At 41.6% G+C, this 27529-nt stretch overlaps 1 protein-coding gene across 3 annotated transcripts in view; it reads right to left on the bottom strand.

The window, feature by feature from the left end:
- Positions 1-374: 374 nt before the first annotated feature.
- Positions 375-27529, bottom strand: part of LOC119653658 — a 44489-nt gene continuing 17334 nt past the window's right edge. For all 3 annotated transcript variants that reach the window (XM_038058480.1, XM_038058482.1, XM_038058481.1), the window contains one exon: positions 375-1177. In XM_038058480.1, coding sequence (XP_037914408.1) covers positions 985-1177 — 193 coding nt within the window. In that variant the 3' untranslated portion in view covers positions 375-984. The remainder of the gene's footprint in view (positions 1178-27529) is intronic.

Below are 27529 nucleotides of genomic sequence, written 5' to 3' on the forward strand. Positions count from 1 at the left end.
GCCTTCATCCAGATCGAATAGGTGGCGCGAGATTTTGGGCTGCACATCAATGAAGCCAAGACAAAGTATATGGTGGCAACGTCAGCACCAAAAACCAACCAAACACCAACATCAAACCGCACTGGTCAAACGGGAAGAATAAAGATAGGAGAATACAACTTTGAGACCGTTGATAATTACGATGATGAAATCCGCGCACGGTTGTTGTCAACCAACAGCTCACTCATCGTTCCTCACATAGGGAAACACAAAAGCTTTTATACCTGAAGCGTCTAGCTTTCGGATTCCAGACCTGTTTTTTTCTGTTTTTTACTAGTTTCATCTCCTGTTTTTAGTTTTCTTAAGCCAGAACTATCAAATAAATAAAAAGAAGCTGAACTTGAAATTTTCCTTTTTTTTATATTTCGAGTAACTTAGCCTTAAAGTACAATGGCCTCTCTATTTAATTAATATTTTGCCCTGTATTGACAGTCGTAGAAATCAGTGATCCCTAAAATGATGTACGAAGTTGACTTAAGACTTTTTTAACTAACTGTATATATATATCAAGAAAATAAAATCACACTGCAGCTTCAATTCGACTATACGATTAAATAGATATTTACAATAGCATTTAAAATATTAACCGAAAGTCCTATGCTACACCCATTACACCTAATTTACTACTATAGAAACTTATATTAAATGCTAAGAACAATTCTTATATTCATTTAGGAACATTGTTTCCTTACTCTATGTTGTTTAAGTTAAGTATTGGAAAATTAAATGAAGTTCAAAAAGACTATATATCTATGAATCACATTTTTGAAAGTTTGCCATGACTTCAAAGTAGTAAAGATTAGGCTGAATCTACCTAGTATTTGAGATTCTTTAGGTATTCACTATTTTAATTTCTCGTCAAGGATTGATTTTCTTAAATAAAATATTTTAGGACAAGAACTCTTGGCAACAATATCGGAGTATTAAGGTAAACTAGACAGTCTATTAAAACTGCCTATTGTCGCGAATATGTGCTCTCTTCCGGAGTGAACGTTCCTCGCATTTGCCCCACCATGATGTTCGTTTGCAGACCTTTTCCGGTTTCAAGACAAAGCACTTTGTCTGCACAATATTGAAAAACAATTTGCCAACCAAATTCGCATCCGGAGAGTCGGCCATCTTTAGGCAAGTGCGAAACCTGAAAGAATAAAATAAAACGAAATGTTAGTATCCATCTGGCATCTATTTGAAAGATTTCCTGGCCATACATTCGTAAAATATTTGGTTCATATGTGCATAAAATTAACAAAGTGACCACTCAAAGGGAATAAAAGTCAACCGCAATTTTCGCTGACGCAGAACATTTGTATCAAGACACAGCAAAAAGGTTCCCTAGTGATTTGTGGTATAGTACTCTCGAGAAGTATAAAAAAGGCGCATGTTACAATCAATTGATCCCATTCAATGATTCGATATAGTCATTCTAAGGGGATAAACTCCACAATCATTTTCCCAATTCCCTATTCAAAGGAAGCATTCACGGGGATATTCCCACATAGCTAAGGGTGCGGTGCAAATAAAATCTCTGCTTGCAGAACATTACGTGTTTTGATTGACTACTTCGACGCTAAGCTGCTCAATTTTGCGTTCGAATTGAAAGACTCTAATTCCAATTAATTAGAGATATTGACGTTAAACATCTTAATCAGCGCTCCATTAAATACGCCTCCATGGACTTTGGGTCCTGCATCAGTTTCTTCTGCTTTGTACGATGTCTACTTACATATATATGTTTGCGTGAAGCGTGCAACGTATAACTATGTGCTAAATCTATGTTAATCCATAAAATTAATTAAAATGACGCCGTCATGGCTATAAAGATTTTGTTATCCAACGTTACGGATGCTGTAAAAATAGTTGAGGTATTTACGTGCCACCACAAACATCAAATTTTATCAATCAGAAAATTTGGCGTTTATTTTCTCATAGAACATTAGTCCAACATAAAACACTTATTCGAGTAGTTTTATTAGAAGTGCAAATTCTAATTGTTGGCATGAAGCGCTTTTAAGGGTTGTATAAAACAAAACCTTAATCGATGCAATATCTGTCTGTCACACTCGCTTTACTCGGAAACCGTTGAATTTGTTGTCACGAAATTTGGTGAGGTGTGGTCTGTGAACCTTTTACATATAGCGAGTGGCACCATTTTCTGTTGAGTTGAAGGGGGGCTTCCCATACATGCAAAAAAGGGTCGTAATTTTTCTTCGCAGAGTATTGTCACGCGGGGTGTCAAATGAAAACGCTTTTCGAAAGTGATATTATTTTGGACACTTGGTGAAATAGAGGGGAGTGAGGCTCCAAAATATGAGTCCCAAAAAGTGAAACAGGTCTCGTTCTTAGAAGCTTACCAACCGAAAAATCTGAAAAAAATCGCAATGGTGCGTCTATACGAAATCTGGGCCTGAAAATACATCCCATTCCGGTATCTAGTCAAACAAAGTCGATAATAATAATAGTATATTACCATATTTTCGAAATTTATCAGCAAACACGCCCCCTCCCCCCTCTTCATCCTGGAAATTCAAAATTTGGCATCAGCATAAGGGATAATATAGGGCATATTTCTGTCGGAAGCCAATCGAACTGTTATTAACGAAGCTATGGAATGTCAAATTTCATTTCGTGGATAGCATCTAATATGATAGATATATGTGTGTGTGATGCCAGCGGTTTATAATTTATACAAATCTATGTATGCTTTTGAGGAGTAGAGCGGAAGTGCGGCATGATGCGTTAGATCAATTTAGATGCGTACATATATATGTATCCATCGGTATGCGGTAATAGTTGTTTGTTTATTTAGGATGAGCACAATATTTATGCCTTTGATATGTGTGTAAATGTGTGCATCTTGCAGTTTGGCAAAGTATGAAAGAATATTATGCATTCTTAGGTGTATACAAAAAAAAGTGCATAGAGAGTTTCTCACATAAGATGAACACAAAACCTATATACTCGAAGCGTCCAACTCCGGTATCCCGACTAATTTTATGAGCTTGTAAGATCCAACTAAAAAGGAAAGGGTAGAATTACCGAGATGATGTTTGCAATCAGGTGAGAGTTAACACTGAAGCCATCCACAACACAGCCCCCGGGAACACCTTTAAGAGGAAAATAATAATAATAATAACTCCGCCGAAGCCGATCCCAAGCCCGGTTGTGAAAGGAGGAGGGATGGGTAGCTTCAGTCTGAATGGCTGTACGCCACCACAGTGTCTCAGGGGGTAGGTGAGGAAAGAGCAGGAACTTTGCAGTCTTGCAGATTACTCACTGAGGAAACTATCCCCACACCTGGCAATTAAGTATAAAATGCAAATCCATCCAATCAGAAGAAGAAGAAATTTGAGGTCCGGTACGGAAAACCGGCGGGAGTCGTCTGACTTGGTGACTGAGTCGGGCTTCCGTAATGGACAGCACGACGTCGAAACCGCTAGTCGTGGGCCGGTTCGACGTCTAGGCGCCACGACGACCAGAAGCACAGCTCCGCCTGCTGCGGTTGTTTCTGTGGCGACCACTTCAACAGGATCGCGTAGGCAGCAGATGAAATGGACTGAAGAAATGAACCTCTTCATCATCCGCTCCTACTACAAAATAACGGCGGGGGCGGGTACAACATCTTACCGCCCCTTGTTGCACCAAAGATTCGTCGAGCGTTTCCCGCAATTCGCGCACGTGACTGTGCATTGAGTTGCAGGCCAGTACCGCTTTATTACTTGCAGCGACACAATCCCTGCCACCATCAGGGAGCGTGTTCGACTTGAGTTCATCGGGGAAACTGGTGACCGAGAGTCGATGGGGGCAAAGGCGGCGTCATCAACACCAGGCCGCACTGCAGGCAACAGTTTCAGTACACGCCGAAGCACTCTTCTCCACCGTTCAGCTGAGGTTCAGGATGAATTCCAAAGGGCGTGTATAGAATTCTGGGATATGGATCCTTTGCATAGACCAAGTATTCCCAGGCTCTATGCATCTCCAGCAACTCCGGGAATTCTATCTCAAATCAATGAGATTGCATCTCGGCTGTGTACTGATATGTTGCTGCTGCAACTACAATCACTTGTGTATTGTGGTGCAGTTACGGCTATCAGATTGCATGGTCAGAAGGTTCGCTTTCAGTTTGAGATCCACTATGGAAAATTCGTCTGGAACGTCGGCGGGATTCACTAAGGCAGGACATTGCGAGACTGATTCATATCGGCACTGGCAATGCCAGCAGACGGGTGAGAAATAAAGTGCAGAGGGTTTACCAGAATTATGCCATCCCCAATTAGACAGCCGTAGTTGAAATTCTGTCATATGCAGTCGGTTACGACGGTATGGCGAAAGTCATTTCAGACGTGTCCAGAATGTAACATACGTGAGAAACTAGCGGAGCTTTCTCAGATCTCTCAATGAATCCTAACAGAGCGTCCAGACAGTACAGTTTTCGCTGACGGAAGCGAAAGAGTATTGGGGTGGACTTTGGGGGTTACCCGCCCAGCATGCTGAGTGGATCACCGCCAAAGGCACCCGCCGGGCCAATACGCCTGGCATGAGTTATGCGGACGTTACTGAAGAGGAAGTTCGGCGAGCCATAAACAGCTCGAAGAACTAGAGGGGTCCAGGTCTGGACTGGGTGCAGAATTTCTGGTATAAAAAATTTACCAGCGTACACAGTCGGTTGGCACACAGTATAAATAAGGTGATGAGTCGGCCGGAGGAATTTCCATCCTTCTTCACTGCGGGGATTATCAGGACCCCGCAGACCGATTACTTGCTTACCAACCGTCTACAAATTCGTTATTAGTGGAATGGTCAATGCGCACCTCGAGACCAATAACTTCTGTCCGAGGAGCAGAAAGGCTGCCGCGTTGGGCCAACGGGTTGCAAAGAGCAACTCATTATCGACTCGGTAGTTGTAGGACAAGCAACTAGAGGCCAAATAAACCTGTTTAGTTGCTATATCAATTATGCCAAGGCTTTCGATAGCGTTCCGCATACCTGGCTAATCGATGTCCTACATTTGTATCGCATAGATCCGAAACTAATAAAGCTTTTGGCGATAGTCATGGAAGGGCGGCATACCACCTTATGATTGCCTACATTTCAGGGTGCTGATACCTCAGAGCCCATCCGTATACGAAGGGGCATCTTCCAGGGGGATTCGTTGAGTCCCCTTTGGTTTGGAACTGAAACACTTGATGTATTTAGATGACATCAAGCTGTGCGAGTTGGAGGTTCGCCAACTGAAGACGACGGACAAATGCTGCCACCACCAAGTATAAAAGAAACAGTTCGTGCAATTCATCGGCTTAAAAATCATAAGTCGCCAGAGCCGATGGAATTACAGCCGAATTGGTTAAATATGGAGGCTACCAATTACACCAAGTGATTCATCAACTTGTGCTCAAGGTGTGGAACAGCGAATCAATGCTTCACGACTGGCAAAGAGGCATTATCTGCTCCATACATAAAAAGGGGGATATCACGCAGTGTAGCAATTTAGAGATATCAAGTTGCTAGGTCGGATAGCACAATAGGCCCATACCAAAGAGGCTTCACTCCAGGCAAATCAGCAACAGATCAGATTTTGTCTCTGCGGCAAGTGATGGAAAAACTGTTGGAATACGGACATCAGTTGTACCATCTTTTCATCGACTTTAAAGCCACCTATGATAGCATAGCCAAGGTAAAACTGGCCAGGGCCATGAGAGAATTCGGTATCCCGAAGAAATTGATAAGGCTGATTAGGCTGACCCTGACCAATGTGCGAGCCCCGATAAAAGCAGCAGCTACAAACTGCCTTCATCCAGATCGAGCAGGCGACACGAAATTTTTGGGGTGTACATCAATAAAGGCAATGCAAAATATATGGTGGCAATGTCAGCACCAAAAACCAACCAATCAACAACATCAAACCGCACTGGTTAAATGGGAAGAATAAAGATAAGAGACTACAACTTTGAGACCGTCGATAATTTCTCTTATCTAGGGTCGAAAATTACAACTGATAACAGCTACGACGATGACATCCGTGCACGATTGTTGGGAGGTAACAGAGCCTATTTTAGCTTACAAAAATTGTTCCACTCGAAACGTCTCACCATAGGGTCAAAGCTCTTACTGTACAAGACTATGATCTTGCCAGTCCTCATATATTCCTCGGAGACTTGGGTTCTTAGTAATTAAAATTGCGAACTCTGGCCGCGGTCGAGGGAAGAATTCTCCGAAGAATTTTTGCATTCTACATGAGGATGGACGATTCCGTAGCCTACATAACGACGAAATCTATGATCTATGTGGATAAAATCGGGATCAATAGGTTTGTGAGCGATCCGATTAATCCGTGTGGATGAGGATAGTCCCACCCGAAAAGTCTATAAGGGTAATATCTATGGTAGAAAAAGAAGACGAGGCAGACCCTGCCTGAGATGAAGCCATAGCGTAGGCAGGTACGTCAGGCAGCTTTTGGGGATATCGAATCGAATTGGTGGGCCTCGGCGCAAAACCGGGATGTCTGGAGGTCCTTATTAAGGGAGGCCTAGACCGGATACCGGTTGTTGCGCCGTTGGTGATGATGATGTTTGTATTCTAGCAGATAGCTTTACTTCGTTCTTCGCCAATTAGTTCTCTACCCAAGCTGGTAATCATCCTTAACAAGGTTGGTTGAATCCTTATTGACCGGGTGAAGGAAATCCTACTATTAGTAACAACATTTTAGTATAATGAAACTTTGTTTCCCGCTTGAATTCCCTACATCCATATCGAATATATCCTATATGCCGCACGTATATATGCCGATATCGATATATCGTAACCGAAATATAGTGCAATGTGAACAATTTAAAGTACTAAAAGCTTATATAATTATATGGGGGCTGCGTGAGAGCGACAACATACAGGATGCCCCGTTCAATGGTGGATAGTACCACTTGTTTCAGGAAAATTGGTCCAGCGCTGACATACATATTAGAACTCTATACCACAAATCATTCCATTAAATTACCAAGTCCTGAAGCGAATTGGCGTGGTGTGTAAGACGCGCAGCCAGGTTTGCCACTTTTTGCGAGTTGTAGTATTTTGATGGAGGCCATATAGGATTTTTATGGGAGCCACATGGGATTTTTATTTGAATTTTTTGTGCTTTTACTCAGTTGTAAAACAAATTCAAAAAAACATATAGATGAGAATTCAGAGATAAGGGAGGTTTTTGCATTTTTGGTTATCTATTAAGGAATGATGGGGTCCTAAGTCCGCATCAACTTAATGCAGGACCGGACCAAATGGGAAGCAACTTACTCCCTCTTTCTTAGTCCACGGACCCCTCGTTTAGGGCTTGCACCCAAACTTCTCAAAAAAGTGAAGCAATGGCGGCTTTACGGTTTCTTAACAGGGCAGAGGCGGATTTGCGCTCAATATAATTCGTAGTCATATCGTGTTCTACGAATTATACAAAGGAGCACTCAACATCTGCGAGCCGCTACGGTCACGCTGCTCCCAGGGCAGAGGTGAGGCAGCGTCTGACGATTTGCCTCTGCCCTGGTAAGAAACCGTAAAGCCGCCATCGCTTCACTTTTTAAGGTTTTGTGTAAACACAAAACCTTATTAAAATCGGTTTACTGTCTGTCTGTCTGTCCGTCTGTCTGTCTGTCTGTCTGTCTGTCTGTCCGTCACACGCAGTTTTCTCGGAGACGGTTACAGCGATTGACACCAAATTTGGTGGAAAGCTGGGAACTGTGAACGCTCACGCATACAGTGAGTTACGTCCTTTAATGATGAATTTAAGGGGGAGTCCCCATACATGCAAAAGGGGGGTGTAAATTTTTTTTCATCAAATATAGTCATGTGGGGTATCAAATGAAAGGTCTCGGTTAGTACTTTTCGAAGATGGTCTTAGTTTTGACATTTGTTGAAAATGTGGGGAGAGCGGCGGGTTGAAAGTGACCATTTCTTTACGGGGGCCATTCTCAGAAACTACCAAACCGAAAAATCTGAAAAAAATCAAGAGGCTGCCACTATATGGTGCCTGGGCTCCGAAATACCTTCCACACTGATATCTGCACAAATAAAGTTAATAATAGTATATTACTATAATTTTTAGTAATTCGCTACGAGACCTCCCTTAAGTTCATGCTAGGACTACGAAATTTCGCAACAATATAGGACATAACATAGAGCATGATCTTACCAAGTTTGGTGGAAATCGCTCTATTACTAACAAAGTTATAATACGTCAAAGTTGTCACTTCTTTGCAAATTCAAGACTATGAATGTCAATATCATCCGAAAGTGGATATTCTCACATAATATATGCATATATTACGTGCCACGTACTAAGAAATACACAAAACCTTTCATACCTGAAGCGTCCAGCTTCCGGTTTCCCGACTTGTTTTATCTATTAAGGGTTTGTGTGAAACAAAACAAAAGTTTGAATGAAATGCAACTATTATTAGCAAGGTTAAAGTTCACCCTCTTTAACCTTGCTAATAATAGTTGCATTTCAGAGGAATTTATTGCATTATAAAACGTGTATGACGTCATCCTTATATAAATTGGGCTCAGCGGAACAGCAGGAAGGATGTGAATATCTTATTTTTATTTTTTTTTAGCCATTTGTATACTAGCACTAATTAGTCGCAGAACACATACAGTGTGTCAAAAAAGTGTTCATCTATTCACCTTTTCTGACCCACTATGCACCAAAATGTTTTGGTAAGTACCGTTACTTGGTAACATTTCAAGGGAAAATGTGTAGAGACGAATACTTTTTTGGCGTTTAATACTAGCGTTTATTTCCTGTTTTGGTTTTTTCTTTATAATAACGGAATGAAGTGCTTATTTTTCATTTTATTTCTAAAGAATAGTTAATAGAGAAAAATTGAGGACATGAACTGAACATTGTCCTTTTGATTTAGTTATGAAAATCCTGAGGGAGCAACAAGAAACTTTCTCCTGGCGAAATCTCTGTTTTGTGTAGCACAGCGCAATTGTGATTTTCCTCAATCTCGTAGGCAAGATCCTGTCAAAAACCGGCTTTATGCTTCGGATCACGGTTTCGACATATCTTGAATGTTTCTGTTTTTTTTTTAATTTTGATATTTCCTGAATGAATACCACATTACCTGCACCGTCCACCCCGTAATAGTCGCCCCACCATAGCACTTCCCTTACACATCCATTTCATGTATCGCACGAAATCAAATTTATGATAATGAAGTCAGTCAAGTAAAGCGATTTTAGTTTGAAGATCAAGCGTTTTCGGGTGATGTGCTCTCTCCAGGCAAATTTAAATTTAATTATTCTCCAGCGATGAAAAAGTAGAAACGTAGAGAAAGCTTAACACAAAACTGGAGCCAAAAATCTGAAAAGCACGGTAAAGTGGGAATTGTTATGGTGTGACTGATACAGAGCGGACGGTGGAGGTAATGTGGTATTTATGGAGAGAAATATGGATGTGAATATGTACATCGATATTTTTCAAAAAGAAATCTGCATTTCGGCGTCGAAAAATGTAGTATTTAACTAGTCATTATTACGATTTTTCAGCTCTGTCCGGATTTCAATTTTGCGTAGGAAAATGGAGTTTCTTTTAATTTTCGCCCTCGGCAAGGTTTTTTTTTACCATTTTTCGTTAATTTCCGTTGCATTGTATCCAACAGGCTGTACGGTTCGTTTTTGGGAAAAATTACACGTACAAACTTTTACCCCTTCGAATCATTTATGTATTTTGTACCTCGGTGTCCGGATTTCAGTTTTGCTCAATGCATATTGTTGTATATAATTTTTACTAGTAATTTACGCTTTGTTATTCCCGAATTTCTTTAATTCGTTTTCCTCAGTAGTTTTTGATTTTTGAAAATGATCATGATTTGAAATATTTCAACTTAATTACATGACAATGGCTGCTGATTCTAAACGAATTCTGCGCATAGTTTCTACAAAACCCTAATAATTTATTTCTTTCAATTCTCCCTGGTCGTATATGCATGTATATAAATGAAAAATAGACAAAAAAAAATAAAATCAATGATATGTTTAGTATGTGCAGTTCATTTCATCAATGCTGGGAACAAATTATTCAATCACAATGCTTTGATGTGGAAAGATAGAAAATCAGAAACACATTGTATTGAGGAAATTCCATTTCGAAAACATCTCAATATATTCTCGAAAAACAAACATGTGGACTGTCACGTGTCAAATAACACATGCATGCAACTGCGGCGTCGAATATAACCATTTGACCTGATCATAGCAATGGCAACTTGTCAATAAAGACGCTGAATACAATTTATCATGAATAATATATAGCACAAATGCTCACCAAAAGGCCAGGATGAAGGGGAAATGCGAAAAGTAGCATAATCGGAAGATTCGCACGAACGACAATCGCTTCAAGTTTACACGTCAGTGAACAACAACTAAGAAATTGTTAATTTCGGTTGATCGGAGGTTGCAATGCGGTTTATAAATTCGTTACCACTATCTTAATTTATAGTTATTCTTATACATTTATCAAAATATCCCCTTGATACTTAGGCAATGACAGTTTGTTCGCTTGGTGAAGCAGCCGTACGTAAAGGGAAATATTCCCATTCCATGTGCCCTTAGTATGCCAGACTTTTCTATTTAAGATGAAACTGGTATTCTATAGTTTTAATGTGCCATAGATTCACAAGAAATAAACGATTTAGACCTGCTGTAACTTTGTTAGTAAGATTAGGATTTCGAATATATAACGCCCTTTATCCGTGCTAATTTTGTACTCGTAGGATGAATTTCAGGGAATTTCATTAGGTGATAAAATAGATTGCATTTTGAGGGCTGCATTTTATACAAGTCACCATCACGATTTTTTCCGATGCTTCGGTTTGGTCATTTCTGAGAATGAGTCTTATCTTAGTCAGAATTTTTGAAGTCTCTCTACTCTATTTCGCAACCGACACAACACTTAGACCTTTTTTGTACAGCACTAATTGGGGCGTTCCATTTGACATTTGACAAGGACTATTAAAAACTTCATTAAGGAGCAAGGGCAGTGAAACGTGTCTTATTTGTTGTCTTATATTTAATTTTCATTGTTGTGCAAATGTTAAGTCTATAGCAGCAGGAGCGAGCACAAGGTTAAAGCAAACGTCACGACGCAACAAGAATTCGAGTACAGATTACTAGATCGAGAGGCTGACGTTCAACCAACTAGTTCATCGTCTGGTTAATTTTAATACCGAACTCCATATGTCGTATGGTTACTTGCGGCATTTGTGGATCATCTTCTTTTTCTTTGGGCTTTGTATCTTACTGTAGAAGGGTCAACTCGTCTTGATCGAATCCATCAGTTTTCTAGGTCATAGGCTTGGTCCGCATGGAGTCGAGAGGCTCTTTAATGACCATATAGTGTATCAAACCCTCGCTGTTTCGGTCGTTTCCCGTCGACTTCGATTTTCGGAAAAATCTTACCTAGTCAGCTATGGTCAGTGGGAATTAGGTGACCACGGTAACGAAGACGCTTCTCTTGCAATTTTCCCACCATTGCACACTGTAAGAAAATCACAGACTAGCGGGATTTAATTCAAAATCTCAACCTAATCTCATCTCATCTCATCTCACTCAACACGATAGCTCTTATTTTTTAGTTGTAGGTAAGCAAGAACAAAAATTAAAAAATTTCGAAAATGGTAGATAAACGAGGTTATTTAAATTATTCGTTGTGTAGCGTTTATTTGTTCGAACTATTGATAGGAATATGAAGTGAATATGAACACATTCCGCTTCAGGTGGGAAGTAAACGTGGATAAAAATTGGTTGCGGTGTAGGGCTTCGGAAACTCAGTACCGACGGTTTTTGGGAGTTGGCAAGCGGGCTCCCGGCCGTCAATATCCAACGACCGCCATGCCTCAGTAGTGGGAATTTTGGCTACTGTAGCATCTAATGTTACAAGCCTACAGGAGGGACTGGAACCTCACGGGCACAAGCCACCGCGATCGCTACCCCCAGTGGGAAGTGCGTAGCAGGAGTCTTCGATGAGAAAGAATTCTTGACGCCGAATCACCCGAGCGATGTTTTAGGCAACGATCAGTCTGTAGCTGCCTTTACTGCCCTCAGTAAAAAGATCATGGAGCTGTGTGAATTCATAAAGGAGCCCAAGAACATTCACCAAAATATAAGGGCCTTGATAAAAGGCATCCGTTTTGGGGTACGTCAAGGCCCAGAACGAACGAGGGGAAAGCGGTCGATTGAAAAAGTGAACCGGCCGACTCAAGTAACGCCTGTTCACAATACAAAAGGGGGAAACCGGAAAAGAGGCTGCGCGAAATCTGAACGACTCAACAGGCCAGCGAACCCCGAAAAGGAAAAAAGATTCAACTCCCAAAAAGGCGGAACTCATGAAAACTGAAGCTGCCAGTGGAACTATTGCAGCCGTAAACTCGAGAAAAGGGATCGGATCTTCAAAGGCGGATGCGGAAGTTTGGAGGAAAGTGGAAGGAAGGAAAATAAATGATCGGGGGAAGATAAGAGGTGATTATAATTTCATCATTCTCAGAAGAGTGAAGGTAGACCCCGAAGTCACCAACTTGAGAGATAATATCATTAGATGGTCCCAGAAGGGAGACCTTATGTTGGAGCTTAAAAAATCCAAGGATGTAACCGCGAAAGTCGTTAGGACAGGAAGCCGACATAAGGGCCAGCAGGGCGGAGATTACTATAATCTGCGAAGATATAGATGAAATCACGCGAAGCGTTGGAGGAGCAATTCGATCTTGCCGGACTACAAGAGTCAGCGGTCAAAACGCTGAGGAAAACCTACGGAGGAACACAAACCGCCATCATCAGCCTACCAATAGAGAACGCACCCAAATGGTTAGCAGTAGGGAGAGTGAGTATAGGCTGGGTTATGTGTCGTCTTAGGGAACAGGTGGCGTTAAAGCGGTGCTTTAGATGCTTTAGCTTCGGTCACATTGCGAAGGCATGTACTAGTCCAAATGACAGGTCGAAGCAATGCAGGAGATGCGGAGTGGAAGGCCATATCAGCAAGGACTGCGAACCTGACCCAAATTGCCTACCGTGCAAAGCGAAGGAGGTTGTGGATCATCGCCACATTGCAGGCAGCAGCAGGTGCCCGGAATACAGGAGAGCTTTTAACACAAATCGCAATGGTTGATACAAATCAACCTCAACCACTGCGAGGCGACGCAGAATCTACTCTCGCAAACCATACGCGAGCAAAAACCTGATTGTGGCCATAATAAGTGAGCCATATCGAAACCACGGTGGGAGCATTTGGGTCACAGACCAAACGAGCTAAGCAGCGCTGTGGGCTTGTGGAGAACAAGCCTTCGAGGAAATAATGAAGCACTCGGAGGAGGGTGCGTGGGTTCCTGAATGGGGCAGCCGGATAACTAATGTGAGGGGACGTGTTCTCCTCGAAGCATTCGCGGAGCTAGACGTGGTACTGGCGAATATTGGGACCTCGTACACATTCCGGGGAAGGGGCCTGGGGTTTATAGTGGACCTAACATACGTGAGTGCCCCTTTAGCCAGTAGAGTCGCTTGGCATGTCAGTGAGGACTATACTTACAGCGGCCACCAGGCAATCTGTACAGAAGTCAAGGGCAGACTGAGCTCGAAAAAGAGTTCTCGCAGAATGCTGGGTGGTATGCTCGACTGGAAGGCGAAAGCTTTCGAGGGGGCATGTTTTCCGTGACGCTCAAACCCGACATATCCCTGAATGGTACGGCTAGAGAAAAAGCCACCCAAATCACCCGATGGGCGATGGAAGCATGCGATGCTACTATGCCCAAAAGGCGATTGTTCCCCAGTAGGCAACCCAACTACTGGAGGAACAACGAAATCGCAAGTTTGCGAGCCGCATGTTTTCGGGCAAGGAGGCTCAGAAGAATACCCGGTGGCGATAGTCGACAGGAGGCACACAAAGAAACCACTCAGAGGAGCAAAAGGAACTGCTTCAAACAGCTGTGTGACCATGCCGACACAAACCCCTGGGGCGAGGCCTACAGAGTTGTAATGAAAAGGCTGCGGAAATCACCCCAGGTGACCTATCCGCGCCTCCTTAACTAGATTGTTAGTACTCTGTTCCCTCACCACGAAAATAAGGAAAGAAAAATGGTTGTCCAGCTTAATGAAGGCATAATACCTCCAGTAACTGTGGAGGAGCTGCGGGAAATATATGGTAGGGTCGGTGACAACACGGCGCCAAGTTTGGATGGTATCCCCAATCGAGCTTTGAAACTGGCAGTGAAGACTAGGCCCGACCTTTTCGCCTACACTTTCGAGGCGTGCCTAAAAGAAGGAATATTCCCTATCCAGTGGAAAAAGCAGAAGTTGGTGTTGCTTCCGAAACCTGGCAAGCCACCTGGAAACCCAGTACCGTATCATCCTATCTGCCTGCTGGATACAATGGGGAAGATGATGAAGAGAGTCATCTACAACAGGCACCTACCCATCGTCGAAGCCAGCAATGGTTTATCGGAACACCAGTTTGGTTTTCGACGTGCCCGCTCTACGGTGGACGCAATTAGCATGGTAGTAAACCATTCAAAATGTGCACTGACTTGTGGCGGTTGCTGTGCCGTGTTGCCACTGGATATCAAAAACACATTCAACTCGGCCAACTGGAATAGAATTAAAGGGTGTTGGCTGACATAGGTGTCCCCGGATATTTAGCGAATTTGGTGGAAAATTACCTCTCAGAGCGGACTCTCTGGTACGGGAGGGATGAGGGCCCCAAAGAGTACATTGTCACAGCCGGGGTACCATAGGGATCGGTACTTGATCCCCTGTTGTGGAATATCATGTATAATGGGGTGCTTGTTCTTTCCGTCCCAGAGGGGACTACGATTGTCGGCTCTGCTGATGACCTAGTTGTGGTTGTTGCAGCAAAACACCCAGAAGATGTGGAGGTCTACGCGACGGAAACAGTGAGAGCGGTAAAGTCCTGGCTAGAAAGGGCCGGGCTGACCTTGGCGGACGTAAAAACGGAAGGGGTCATAATAACGAACCGCAGGAGAAATAATACTGTGAAAGTGGTCGTATATAAGCCGGCTATCAAATTCCTGGGGATAATAATTGACACCAAATTGAGTTTTAGGGAGCACCTAGAATATGAAGTCAGTGCCACCACGGCACTTGCAAAAATGTTGCTAAATATTGGTAGGCCGAAACACTGCTGGAGGTTGGTGCTAGTCGGAGTGGTGCGCTCCATCCTGCTCTACTCGTCATCTGTGTGGGCAGAGACGCTTGTAAACTCTCAGAGACGGAAGCAGTGAACTCGGTTTACCGGCTGATGGCTGAGGGTTTGCAGTGCCTCTAGAACCACATCAGATGAGGCAGTATTTTGATGGGTCATTCCCAACTTTAGGGTGTGGCTTGAGCGAAAACATGAGGCGACGAACTACCACTTTACCCAGTTCCTCACGGGACATGGTGGTTGCTACAAGCGTGTATATATATAAGTTGTAGCGATTGACACCAAATTTGGTAGAAAGATGGGAATTGTGAACGCTTACGCATATAGTGGGTTATATCCGTTAACGTCGAATTTAGGGGGGGTCTCCATACATACAAAAGGGGGGAGTAATTTTTTTTTTCATCAAATATAGTCACGTGGGGTTTCAAATTAAGGGTCTCGGTTAGTATTTTTTGAAGCTGATCTTTTTCACATTTGTTGGAAAGGTGGGGAGTGCGGGGGGTTGAAAATGATCATTTCTTTATCGAACCCATTCTCAGAAACTATCCAAAAGAAAAATCTTTAAAAAATCAAGAGACTGCCACTATATGGTGCCTAGGCTCCAAAATAACCTGCAAGCCGATACCTGTTCAAATAAAGTTAATAATAGTACATTACTATAATTTTTAGTAATTGACGGGGAAACCCCCCTTAAATTCACCCTAGAATCAGGAAATGTTGCAGCAGTGTAAGCTACAGCGTAGAGCATAGTCCTGCCAAATTTGGTGGAATATCGCACTATTGCTAACAAAATTATACTAGATCAAAGATGTCGCCTCTGTGCAAATTCAAGGCTATGAATGTCAATATCACTTGAAACTGGATATTTTCACATAATATGTGCATATATCACGAGCTACATACTAATGGGACAAATGCACACTAAAATCTCTTTATAAAATAAATACATAAAACCTTTCATACTTGAAGCGTCTAGCTTCCGGTTCCCGACTTGTTTAATACTAATGAATTGTAGTTCAATAAAATAGAAGAAAATTATTTGGTTAACCGAGTAAACAATTTTTAATCGTGACTTTTTTCATTTTCGTTCGACATTGTTTCATTTTTGCACCATAGTGAATGTATTTTCTCTGCAATAAGTAACTTGCAATACATTTATTACCCTTTATAAACACTAGTTACAACTTATTTCAAACAAACTTGTGAATTTTGTACTGAAAAGAATTATATCCCGCTAGATATAGTGCGCATCGGTACAACTTCATACCGATCGCGGTTGTCCTCATTTCGAATGTTTTCATAATATGTTACGTCATTTTTCGAACGTAACATTTTCATCTCCATTGCCGCGAGGCGCCGGTCATTATCGATCGGCCAGCAAGTGAGATAGCTTTAACAATAAAGTCGTTAATAACAGTAAAATCTCCATAAAATTTTCCAATATCATACTTTATAACTTTTGAGTAAACTTAAGAGAGGTTTCCGGTAAATTGACAAAATAACTCTATTTGAGTGGGTAGATAGAAAGTATTTCAAGACGTCAATAATGTCATCATCATGATTTTTTTGCTGATTACTTTCTGATGGTTTTTGACTCTTGATTTAAGAAACAACTTCCTAAGTATTGTTACGAAATTTCATGGGAGTGTGGAAATTTTGAAATGATTCATACCTTTGCCCTAGTGAACGGATCTAACATGGAAAGTCCTGGTGAGCAATTTTCGAAACAGGACTTCATCAATTGTAGCCAGTAACTTCACCAGAAATTACCCAACCGAAATCTAAACAAATTAGAATACTGGACGCTTCGGGTATAAAGATTTTGTGCCCATTTTGTGAGAAATTTCCTATTCCCATTTTTCCATTAGTACATAGCAAAAAATTGAAAATATTCCTAGATATACTTAATTCTGCCGTTCATATGAGTTCACCTTATATAATCACGACGTCACACACGTCTTAAATTTCAATAAATTCTCACCGGTGGCAGCGGGATTTGTATCGGATGACGTCGGATACCAGTCGACTTAGATGTAATGAGTACACGATTCAAATCAGGGTAATCTTCACGGGCAAGTGCAATGTTTACCACATTGCCTCCTATAGGGTACTGTAATCCGGTAGTGTATCGCTACGGTCCTGAATGAAGTGCTCTAACACACTTCAAGGTCCTGATCCAATTGGATTGTTCGCTTATGTACACTGCATACATTTGTGTATTTGATAGCACTCATTTTTTGTTAAAGTTTACTTTTTATTCTGTATCTATGTTAACATTATTCAATAAAAGTAGGAATCAGACAATTACGAATGATAGCCAAAAATTAATTTCTGCAGTCAAATCTGAATATAAGGGTAGTATTAAAAATTTTCTTACTGTGGAAATTGCTGCCTCCCACGGCACCGACAGACTCTAATCAGCACTTTTTAGTGTTTTCACTTTGTGTGGACATCTATTCATAATCTAAGCGCTAATGCTTGATATTTTTCGTTTGGGATAAAAATAATAATTGCATTTGAGAAATTATATTATATGTATGAGGTAACAATACTTTCTATCGACCTACGATTTGTCAATCGCAACGTAAAACGGCACGTTACGGTGCAAAATCAATAGAGAATCTGGTTAGGATATTTCATCCACGTTTAGTACATAATAAATAAGAAAAAAATCAATAAGTCAATAAAATATCAACAATCTGAAATTCTGCCTCTTTGGAACTAAGCGAACACATTAAGAAGGCATGCTTTTGTCACTTTTATTATATCTATTGAATACAACTGCCTCTAATTGCTCCTACCATAGTGCGCTGCAACCCCAACTTGATTCAAACTGTGGCACTAGGCCATTCATATATACGTACATATATACAATAGATATTATTCCTTAACGAAATGTATAAAAGTGTCAACTTGGACGATGACGGTGATACGTGTAGAGATTTTTTGCTATTTATCCATCTACGATGTATGAAGATGATAGCCTATACTTGACCATCAAGAAATGTAAACGTAACTAGAAATATTATAACCATTATTCGCCAGAGGAATTAATATTACCAATTATTAGGAGTGCTGGCGTTCACTACAGACATAAAGTAGAGATATCTTATTTTGATAAGATGAATCGCATCTATATTTCAGACAGTCGTGAAATAGAAAGGAGCGCAACCTGAGGTAAAAAGTTAAGGGAGTTGTGGTTTGCACAGGTGTCTGCTCGTTTAAATTAAAGGAGAGACATAATAAGAATCTGCCTTTGTCTTTCAGAAGTTCCATTGGTAATTATTTAGAAAAGAGTCCGTTTCTGTTATGCCTAATGCAGTATATTATGAACGTGGATTAATAAGATAATGAATTTGAGAATCGGATAAGAAAGGAAATAACAACAAAAATTGAGCGGATTACCAGGGCATCCGCACAATCTTTGTCATTAAAGCTTTCAATCTCTGAATTTTTCCGTCAAGACTGATTCAGATGAAATTTGAAGTGGGAGATTAGTTGGTGACGAAAGAAACAAAAGTTATGTATCCACTTTAAAGTAGGTTCAATTTTCAAACAAAAATATCAGTCTGGGTGACTGATTGTGGATTTGATTCAAACTACATGCAAATAGGCTGCATCCAAAGGAGGTAAGTGGAAAACCTTCTAGAAAATGATCATATATTTCACGGACCAAAAACCAAAAGTCTGAAAAAAAATAATGAAATTGCTCCCCTCCGACCTAGAAATCAAAATACTCTTCACACTAATATCTACTGAAATAAAGTAAATAATAGTATTTCGCTATATTTTTTTAACATTGACTTAAGTTTATTACAGGATCATAAAATTTTGAATAGTATAGTATATAAAATTTATAAAGCATGGTTTTCCGGAAGGCAAAACCTTATGAACATGTCGACTGCGGGCTGGGATAACCAGCGGATGTTTCTGGCGAATTTTTTTTACTAATTGCATAGTCTCGTTTTAGGTTGGTATTATCAAATAAACTCCGCCATGCTATTAACATAGTATACTGGTCCCAAGCCCAGGTAAAGGAGGACGGTTTGAGGCAACGTACTCTGTACTATTCTCAGCAAAACAAAAATAAAATGCTGACATCAGGGAAAGAGATAAATAGGGTATGTAGCAAGTTAGTCCGAACAAAACAAACAAACCAGATACGTGTTTGCACGCTAAATGTTGGCACCCTAACTGGAAAGACCGAGGAACTCGCAAGAGACCGTCGGAAAAGGCGCATGGATATCTGCACTCCGCAAGAAACCCGATGGTCTGGTGCCAAAAGCTGCGACATTGAACGCGAACGCGGTAAAATTGGCTATAAAATTCTCTATTTTGGTAGCCCACACACTCAATATGGTGTTGGCATTGCCATCTCAGGGCACTCATGACCTTGTACTTATGAATACATGGTTCATCAAACGATTGTCTCATCTTCCTACATTTCATAAGTAAGTAAAGTTTATAAGTATAAGTAAGTTTATAAGTAAAACGCAAATCGACTATATTCTCATAAGACGCCAACATTTTACCACCGTCACTGATTGCAAAGTCGTTCCCTGTGAGACCATCGCACCTCAACATCGGCCGTTGATTGCTGTCCTGCGAATTAACCCACCGATAAAACAGCGTGAGGAACGCACTGGCTCGCCGCGCATCAAATGGTGGCGATTTGGTGAGAAGAAGGAAGAAACGATCTCACTCATACCATTGCCGACCATTACGAATGTGGAAGAATCATGGAACCAAATGAAAGACACGATCCACAAAGCGGCCTCTGTAACCCCCGGGGTCACCAAGCCGGGTAAGTGGTACATTAACCGAGATACTTACTTGACTTTGGAATGGTGATGTTGAAATGAAGGTCCGTGAAAAGAAACGCCCCAACCACAAATTTCTCGACGATAAAACGTCTGCTAATTGGCAAATTTATAAGAATACCAACCGGGAAGCAAAGAAAGCGGTCGCTGTCACCCGAGTGAACCATTACAAAAATCTGTACGATAAACTGGACACTCGGGATGGCGAGAGAGATCTGTATCGACTTGCTAAAAGCCGTAACGAACATACACAGGATATCGAACACTTCTGTTGTGTTAATGACAAGAACGGTACTTTGCTTCCCAACCGTCGAGCTGCAACGGATAGACGGCGAGAATATTTCGAACAGATTTCAACTGAAGAATTTGCTCATCCTCCACTTCCACAATCATTGCCGACATTTGGAGCAGTTCCACCAGTCAGTGCAACTGAAGTCGAGGAGGCAATAAAACAAATGAAATCGGGGAAAGCAACAAGACCTGACGACATCGCATCTGAGCTCTGGAAAGCGAAGAGCTGGGATCCAACACTGTGGCTCAGTGAATTCTTTAACCGGGTCATTCAGGAAGGAAGAACACCATCTGACTGGCAAGAAAGTACCACTGTTCCAATATGGAAAAAGAAAGGTAGTCCAGCAGAATGTTCAAATTACCGTCCGATCCCATTACTTTCCCATACCATGAAAACTTTTGAACGCATTCTTGACAACCATATTCGCGATATCGTTGAAATAACTTTGAATCAAGCCGGATTTGTCAAAAACTGCGGAAATACTGACGCAATACACTTTGCGCGGTTACTCATGGAGAAACACCGTGAGAAGCATCGCCCTCTTTACATTGCCTTTCTGGATCTAGAAAAAGCGTTTGACAGTGTGCAACACGAACTAATCTGGTATGCTTTACGACAACATTTAGTGCCAGAAGAATTCGTGCGCTGGGTCCAATTGCTCTACCACGATCCGAAAAGTAATGTTCGAATTAGGAAGCGCCTTTTCACCACTCCTCTATGTTCTTGTTATGGACACCGTCACAAGTGATATCCAACGTCCAGCGCCCTACGCACTGCTTTATGCAGATGATGTTTTCCTAGCATCTGATAGCAAAAATGATCTCGAGCAACTTGTTCAAAAATGGAATGATCGCCTCATGCAACACGGTCTCAGATTGAATTTAAACAAAACTGAATTTTTGACGACCGATCCCCATGAAACAGGCACAATCACTGTCAGCGGCAGTGATCTGCCCAGAACTGAGCGATTTAAATACCTCGGATCAACGCTATCAGCCAATGGAGAACTTCGTTATGAAATTGCTTCACGAATTAACGCAACCTGGATGAAGTGGCGTTCTACAATTGGTATTCTTTGTGATCGACGTATCAATGAACGTCTCAAATCTAAAATTTACCGCAATGTCGCCCGTCCAGTCGCTTTCTATGGTTCTGAGTGTTGGTCAACTATAAAAGACAATGAACGACGTCTTGCGGTAATGGAGAAGAAGATATTACGTTGGACTAGTGGCGTGACACGTTATGGAAATGCGAGAGAGGCGTCTTCGATGGTATGGTCACGCAATTCGTGCTAACGAGAATACACTTGCCAAGATTGGTCTGAACATCGAAGGCGATGGTAAACGCCCAAAAGGTAGAGCTAAACAACGGTGGCCTGATACGCTGGATGGGGGATTTAAAAGTCCCGAGATTGCACCCAGGCATTCGATAGAGCCAAATGGCGAAACCGATCACGACGAGTCGACCTCGTTTGCGAACGGGACAAAGGTTGCAGAAGAAAAAAAATGTATTATCAAATAGTAATTATTTGAATATGTTTTTTAATGAACAATTCACGGATAGCTGCTTCGTAAATTTGCAAATTCCTACCACCTGATAAACTCAACTTCCTACTGTGAAAGCGTTCTCTATCTACAAACAAGTCGGAGATCGGAAGCTCGGCGCTTCAAGTACGAAAGGTTTCGTTGATTCTTTATGTAAAAATATTTGGCTACACGATGGTTCCACTTACATATCACTCGTATTGTAAATACGTTGAATATACCCGATATTAAATTTGACGTGGAACTAACATTTTATCTCATTGCAAATAGTTATTTGACGCGAATGGAAAAACTTTGACCTGCTATAACTTTTGTCAACAATAGTACGATTTCCATCAAAGTATGATGATGTTTCCTATCAAACCCTATCCTACAAAATTTAAGACGAACTTAAGTTTTCAATAATAATAATAAAAATATATTACTTTACTTTTATTAACTTTATTTGAGCAGATATCGTAACGGAGAGTATTTTAAGGCCGACCATATGGTATCTATGCTCAGACGACCATAATTTTTTTTTCAGATTTTTCAATTTGGTAGTTTTTGAGGATGGCTCCTTGAAGTAATAACCCTTTTTAAACCCTTCACTCCTCCCCTTTGCAACTAATGTCAAAATTAATATCTGAAGTACTAATCGAGACCATTTCATTTCATAAGTGTTTGGGGGCACCCTTAACGTGTAGCAATCCACCGCAATCGTGGGGGTTCACAGTTCCCACCGTTCCACAAAATTTTGTATTAATCGGTACAGTCGTTTCTGAGAAACAAGCAGACAGTGAATCGATTGAATAAGGTTTTGTTGAAAACCGTCTGTCCGTCTTTCTGTCTCAAATACCGCTCGAAAACAGTTACAAAAAACTTGCTTGAAACATTACTTCGTTCGACATTGAGTTTTGAGAGAGGGGAGGACGGGGGAACGAATTCTCTTACACTTATGATACATGACTATATTTTCTGCATGTATGGGAAACCTAACGGCAATACAAAATCATGGCACTCGCTCTATGTAAAGGGTTCCCCAGACCACATGCATATGGTGGCAGACAAACGGATGGACAGATAGGCATTGAATCGAAACGCTAAAAGGCATCATGTTCAACATTATCACACGCCGCATATTTGGCGTCTGACTCTGAAATAGCTTTTTTACTAATTCTGTTTTTATTATAAACGACCAGTTTTCTCACAAATTGTGTTGATTCCATTCGGACTTTTGCAATGTGATCTCGGTGACATTCTACGTATATGTAGTGTGACGGTTTTTTTTAATGAAAAGAAGTCCAAAACATATGATCAATTTGATAGTGGAAAAAGGTGTTGAATGAAAATTCGGTGCTACGTGGTTCTGGAAGAGACGAAATCATAGAAGTGGTTGTAATTTCAAGGAATCTCAACACAACATTTCCTGCTGCAATGAATTGAGTTCAGTAAAAGCATTCCGAACATGCTATGACAGTTAAAAGCCATTAAATCCATCAGACTTGCAATGTGATCCAAAAAGCTCAGAACCAAGTGAAACGGCATTTACCGCAGTCATAACCATGGCAATTGCGAGGGTCAAATGGAACGTATAAGAAGACTACAGATTCCTCTCCCGGCGCACTATTTGAAATTATATGGGGAAGAAAACTAATGCATATGTTCGACTTTCTACGTCACGTACACGAAAAAAGTCCGCGCATTAGCTTTGACGTTAATGCCATGTAGGTGATACAGTGCATTCGTGTGCGGCCACTTTTTGAAGTATTGAGTATATTGCATCGCACAACTATTTATGGCTTGTCACATGGGATGGGGAAACACACACAAGAAAACCATCTAGGAACCATCGACATACAAACCCATAAACCACAAGCGCCATGAGCATTTCGTCGAAACTAGCAGATATTAAGCCGGGCCCAGATATGTTTCAGCATATCAACAGGCTAACCGGCAGACACAAATCCTGTAATATCGCTCTCTCCAAGAACGGGGAGCACATCTGCAGTGACGCTAGGAAAGCGCAAGTTCTCGCGGAATCTTTTGAGACTCAGCTCAATTCCCCTCCGCCTCAAAACAATCCGGCTATATCCTCGATTGTTGATTCAACAATCAAGGCCTTCGTCTCTGAGAACTCCCAGAAACACACTAAATTCACCAGAACCAACACCTCAGTCAAACCATCGGAATCGCAACATTTTCTGAGTTTACCACAACTCACCGACTTAACCCAAAACCTCAACGGTAAAATATAAGCCGGACCTGATGAAATCCCGAACTTTGTAATAAAGAACCTGCCCAGAGCCTCATTGAAATTCCTATTAGCAGTTTTCAACAACTGTATTAATAATGGCTATTTTCCATCCACGTGGAAAGTTGCAAAAATAATTGCGATCTGTAAAAAAGGCATTTCCAGCGAGCCAAGCAATTTCAGGCCCATTTCTCTGTTATCCAACCTTGGCAAACTGTTTGAGAAAGCATGGACAGTTGGGCTAGTCCAGCACTGCAACCTCAACAAAATTATCCCTGACCACCAGTTCGGATTCCGCTCCAAACACGGAACCCAGCACGCACTGAGCTACCTTCACGACACTGTTGTCTCAAGACTTAACGTCAACAATAAACCCACAGTAGCATGTGCGTTAGATTTGGAAAAGGGCTTCGACTCCGTGTGGGTAAACGGACTTATATATAAATTAATAGACAACGAAGTCCCTGCCCCGATAATTAGACTTGCGTTAAGTTTTTTCGAAGATAGGCACCTTTATGTCAGCGTGGGGAATGAATTCTCCGATCTCTTGCCGGTAACGTCGGGTGTACCGCAAGGATCCATTTCAGGGCCAACCTTCTATAACATCTTCACGGCTGACATTCCGATCCCCGATGATGGCGTTGACCTCATCCAATTCGCCGATGATACGCTTATCTTCGCTTCAAACCTCCACCCCAACAGGGCAGCCAAAGCGGTTGAGAACTACATTGTATTCCTCTGCAGGTACTACCGTAGTTGGGGAATCAAGATAAATGAGTGAAAAACGCAAATCTGCACTTTTAGGAGAAAATCTAGATACTTAGGTTCTAGAGGCATCCACAGGAAAGCTAAACGCTCATTTCGGGAAAAATCCTAAAAAGGGCGGTAAACCACCTAATGACAGAAGGTTAATAAATAAATAAAATTTTAAAATTGTTGACTGAATTGATAGAGAATAAATTTGGTTTAGGTGGAATTCACATTTCACATTTCTATCTATGATAAAATTTCACATATTGTCTTAAATTGTCACTGACACTGGAAACTTGGAGAACGGCCTTTCTGGCACTGGACATTTGCTTTTCAACTTCTTCCAGGTTGTTGGAAATTTCGTTGGAAAACTCTTCATAAGATTCACTCATTCGTTGAATTCGAGTCTGTAAATGCGTAAATCGTCTTGTTTTATATTTGTGAAAAATAAAGTGATAAGTCCTACGGCACTGAGCCATAGGCTTGAGTTATTAACCATCATAGCGCTCCCGCACAGAATGGAAATTATAAAAGAAAATCGTCATTAAAATTGAGGTTGATTTCTTGACCATAACCTGACTTATTGCCTGTTTCCCCAAATTGGTTATTGAACTTATTCTCTGTGAAGAAGCGCTGCATCGCCTCAACGATTGGTAAATTAACAACACCAAGTCTTAGCTGCATTGCGGTTGGGGTAGGATTGTCCAACCCAATTCATCGATCTTTTGCAAGGTGACATTGGCAATGTGTGATCGTGCGTTTCCGTGCGGGGGAAGTATCATCGGCACAGCTAATCATTCTGCTTTCTCTGCGTCAGAAATTGTAAATTAATATTATGTCAAAAGTTGTGTTAGACAATGTTCTTTAAAATAAAAATATTTTATTTTGTGCAAGACATTTTGTAGGATCGATTATAAAGGCAGCAGTCCGTCCATGTAATATTCGATGGGAGAATGCAGTTGGGTCATGGCGGTACTATTAGATCGTTTTTTAAACCAGAATCTGCTTACGTGATAGCAACTTCAATAATATACGCGGAGCGGCCTGTCTTGCCAACTAACAGCATGCCGGTCCGAATACATGCTGTAAGCACAACTATCAAGTACTACTTGCGGCTCATATCAGTAAACCGGACATGTTCCAGTGATCAGCCCATGCTTGTATGCAGGGTTTCGATGAAACACCTTACATACACCCTTATGCATGTACGTGCATTACACCGGTGCCATTACAGTGCAGCCAGCAATGAGATGATCCAACGTTTCTAACGGCGAACCACATATTCTGCACTGGCCGTTCTCCACCCGTTCTTTCATTATAAGCTTTTTATGGGCTCGGGTGGCAACCACACTAAATCCCTTCGTCTCAGCAAAAAGTTCCCCAGTACACAGCCATCTGTTCTACGAATGCAATGGCTGCCACGTGTTTGCCGTGCATTCATCGATCCGCTCTTGGTCCGACTTCACCCCACTCAGAGGATTGCAAGATCGATCTTTCAAGTAAAGTGGAGTCAGGCCACAGTCTGCATTACAGACAGCCGCATGCAAGGGACTCGCCTGCTCTTTTTTATAAAAACGTCAACCACGCCCCTACCTCCGATGTGATGAAGCCGGTTCATCGGCTCCACGCAGAGTTTGGGTGATGCATTCGGAATTTCGACATAGTAGCCGAGCATGGGTTTCATGCAAAATTCCGAGGTGCTTGCAGAAATCTGTCTCGGTCATAGCTTCGATGTGGAGGCCACCAATCTGTTGTCCGGCATGTTGCTCGTGATGATATTTGCGGATGGCTTGGAGTCGACACTTGTTTTATCCAAATTCCATCCGAATATCACAGCTGAACAAGTCTACTATTCGCAACAGACCTCTAAGCTGGTCGTCAGTACCAGCATACAACTTGATGTCATCTAAGTACATTAAGTGTGCCAGCTCACACTTAGCACGTAGGTCATATTTGATTGCGAAACCATGTCCTCTAGCATCATTCAGTAGCCATGAAAGGGGGTTCAGTGTGATATAAAACCAAATGGGACTCAACGAAGATGGAAGATGTCTCTCCATATACGGATGAGCTCAGATGAACGCACTGATAAGATGGTATGCTACGCTTCCATGACTGTCGCCAAAAACTTTATTAGTTTGGGATCAATGCGATACAGTACATCAATTACCGAGGTTTCTTTGGCCTCTAGGTGCCTGTCCTACAACTACCGAGTCGATAATGAATTGCTCTTTGCAACCTCTTGAACCGCTTCGACAGCCCTTCTGCTCCCAGGATAGAATGTTGTTGGTGTGGAGAAAGTTCTCCACCCGATTCAGACCTCATTCACTTCTTCGAGTTGTTTATGGCTCGCCAGATCTCCTCTTCGGTAACATCATGAGAATTCATGCTCAGCATAGTGGCATGTCGGGTGCTTTCGTTAGTGATCCACTCAGCATGCTGGGCGGGTAATCCCCAAAGTCCACTCCAATATTCTTTCGCTTTCGTTACCGAAAACTTTACTGGCCGACGTTCCAGACGAATTTTCCATGGTGGATCTCTTCGGTCAACCCATAAATGCGAAAGGGAATATTCTGACCGTGCAGTCTGACAGCAGCAACTGTACCAGAATACACAAGTGATTGTAGTTGCAGCAGTGACATATCAGCACACAGTTGAGAT

This window comes from Hermetia illucens, chromosome 4 (assembly GCF_905115235.1).
Source record: "Hermetia illucens chromosome 4, iHerIll2.2.curated.20191125, whole genome shotgun sequence".
Lineage (NCBI taxonomy): Eukaryota > Metazoa > Arthropoda > Insecta > Diptera > Stratiomyidae > Hermetia > Hermetia illucens.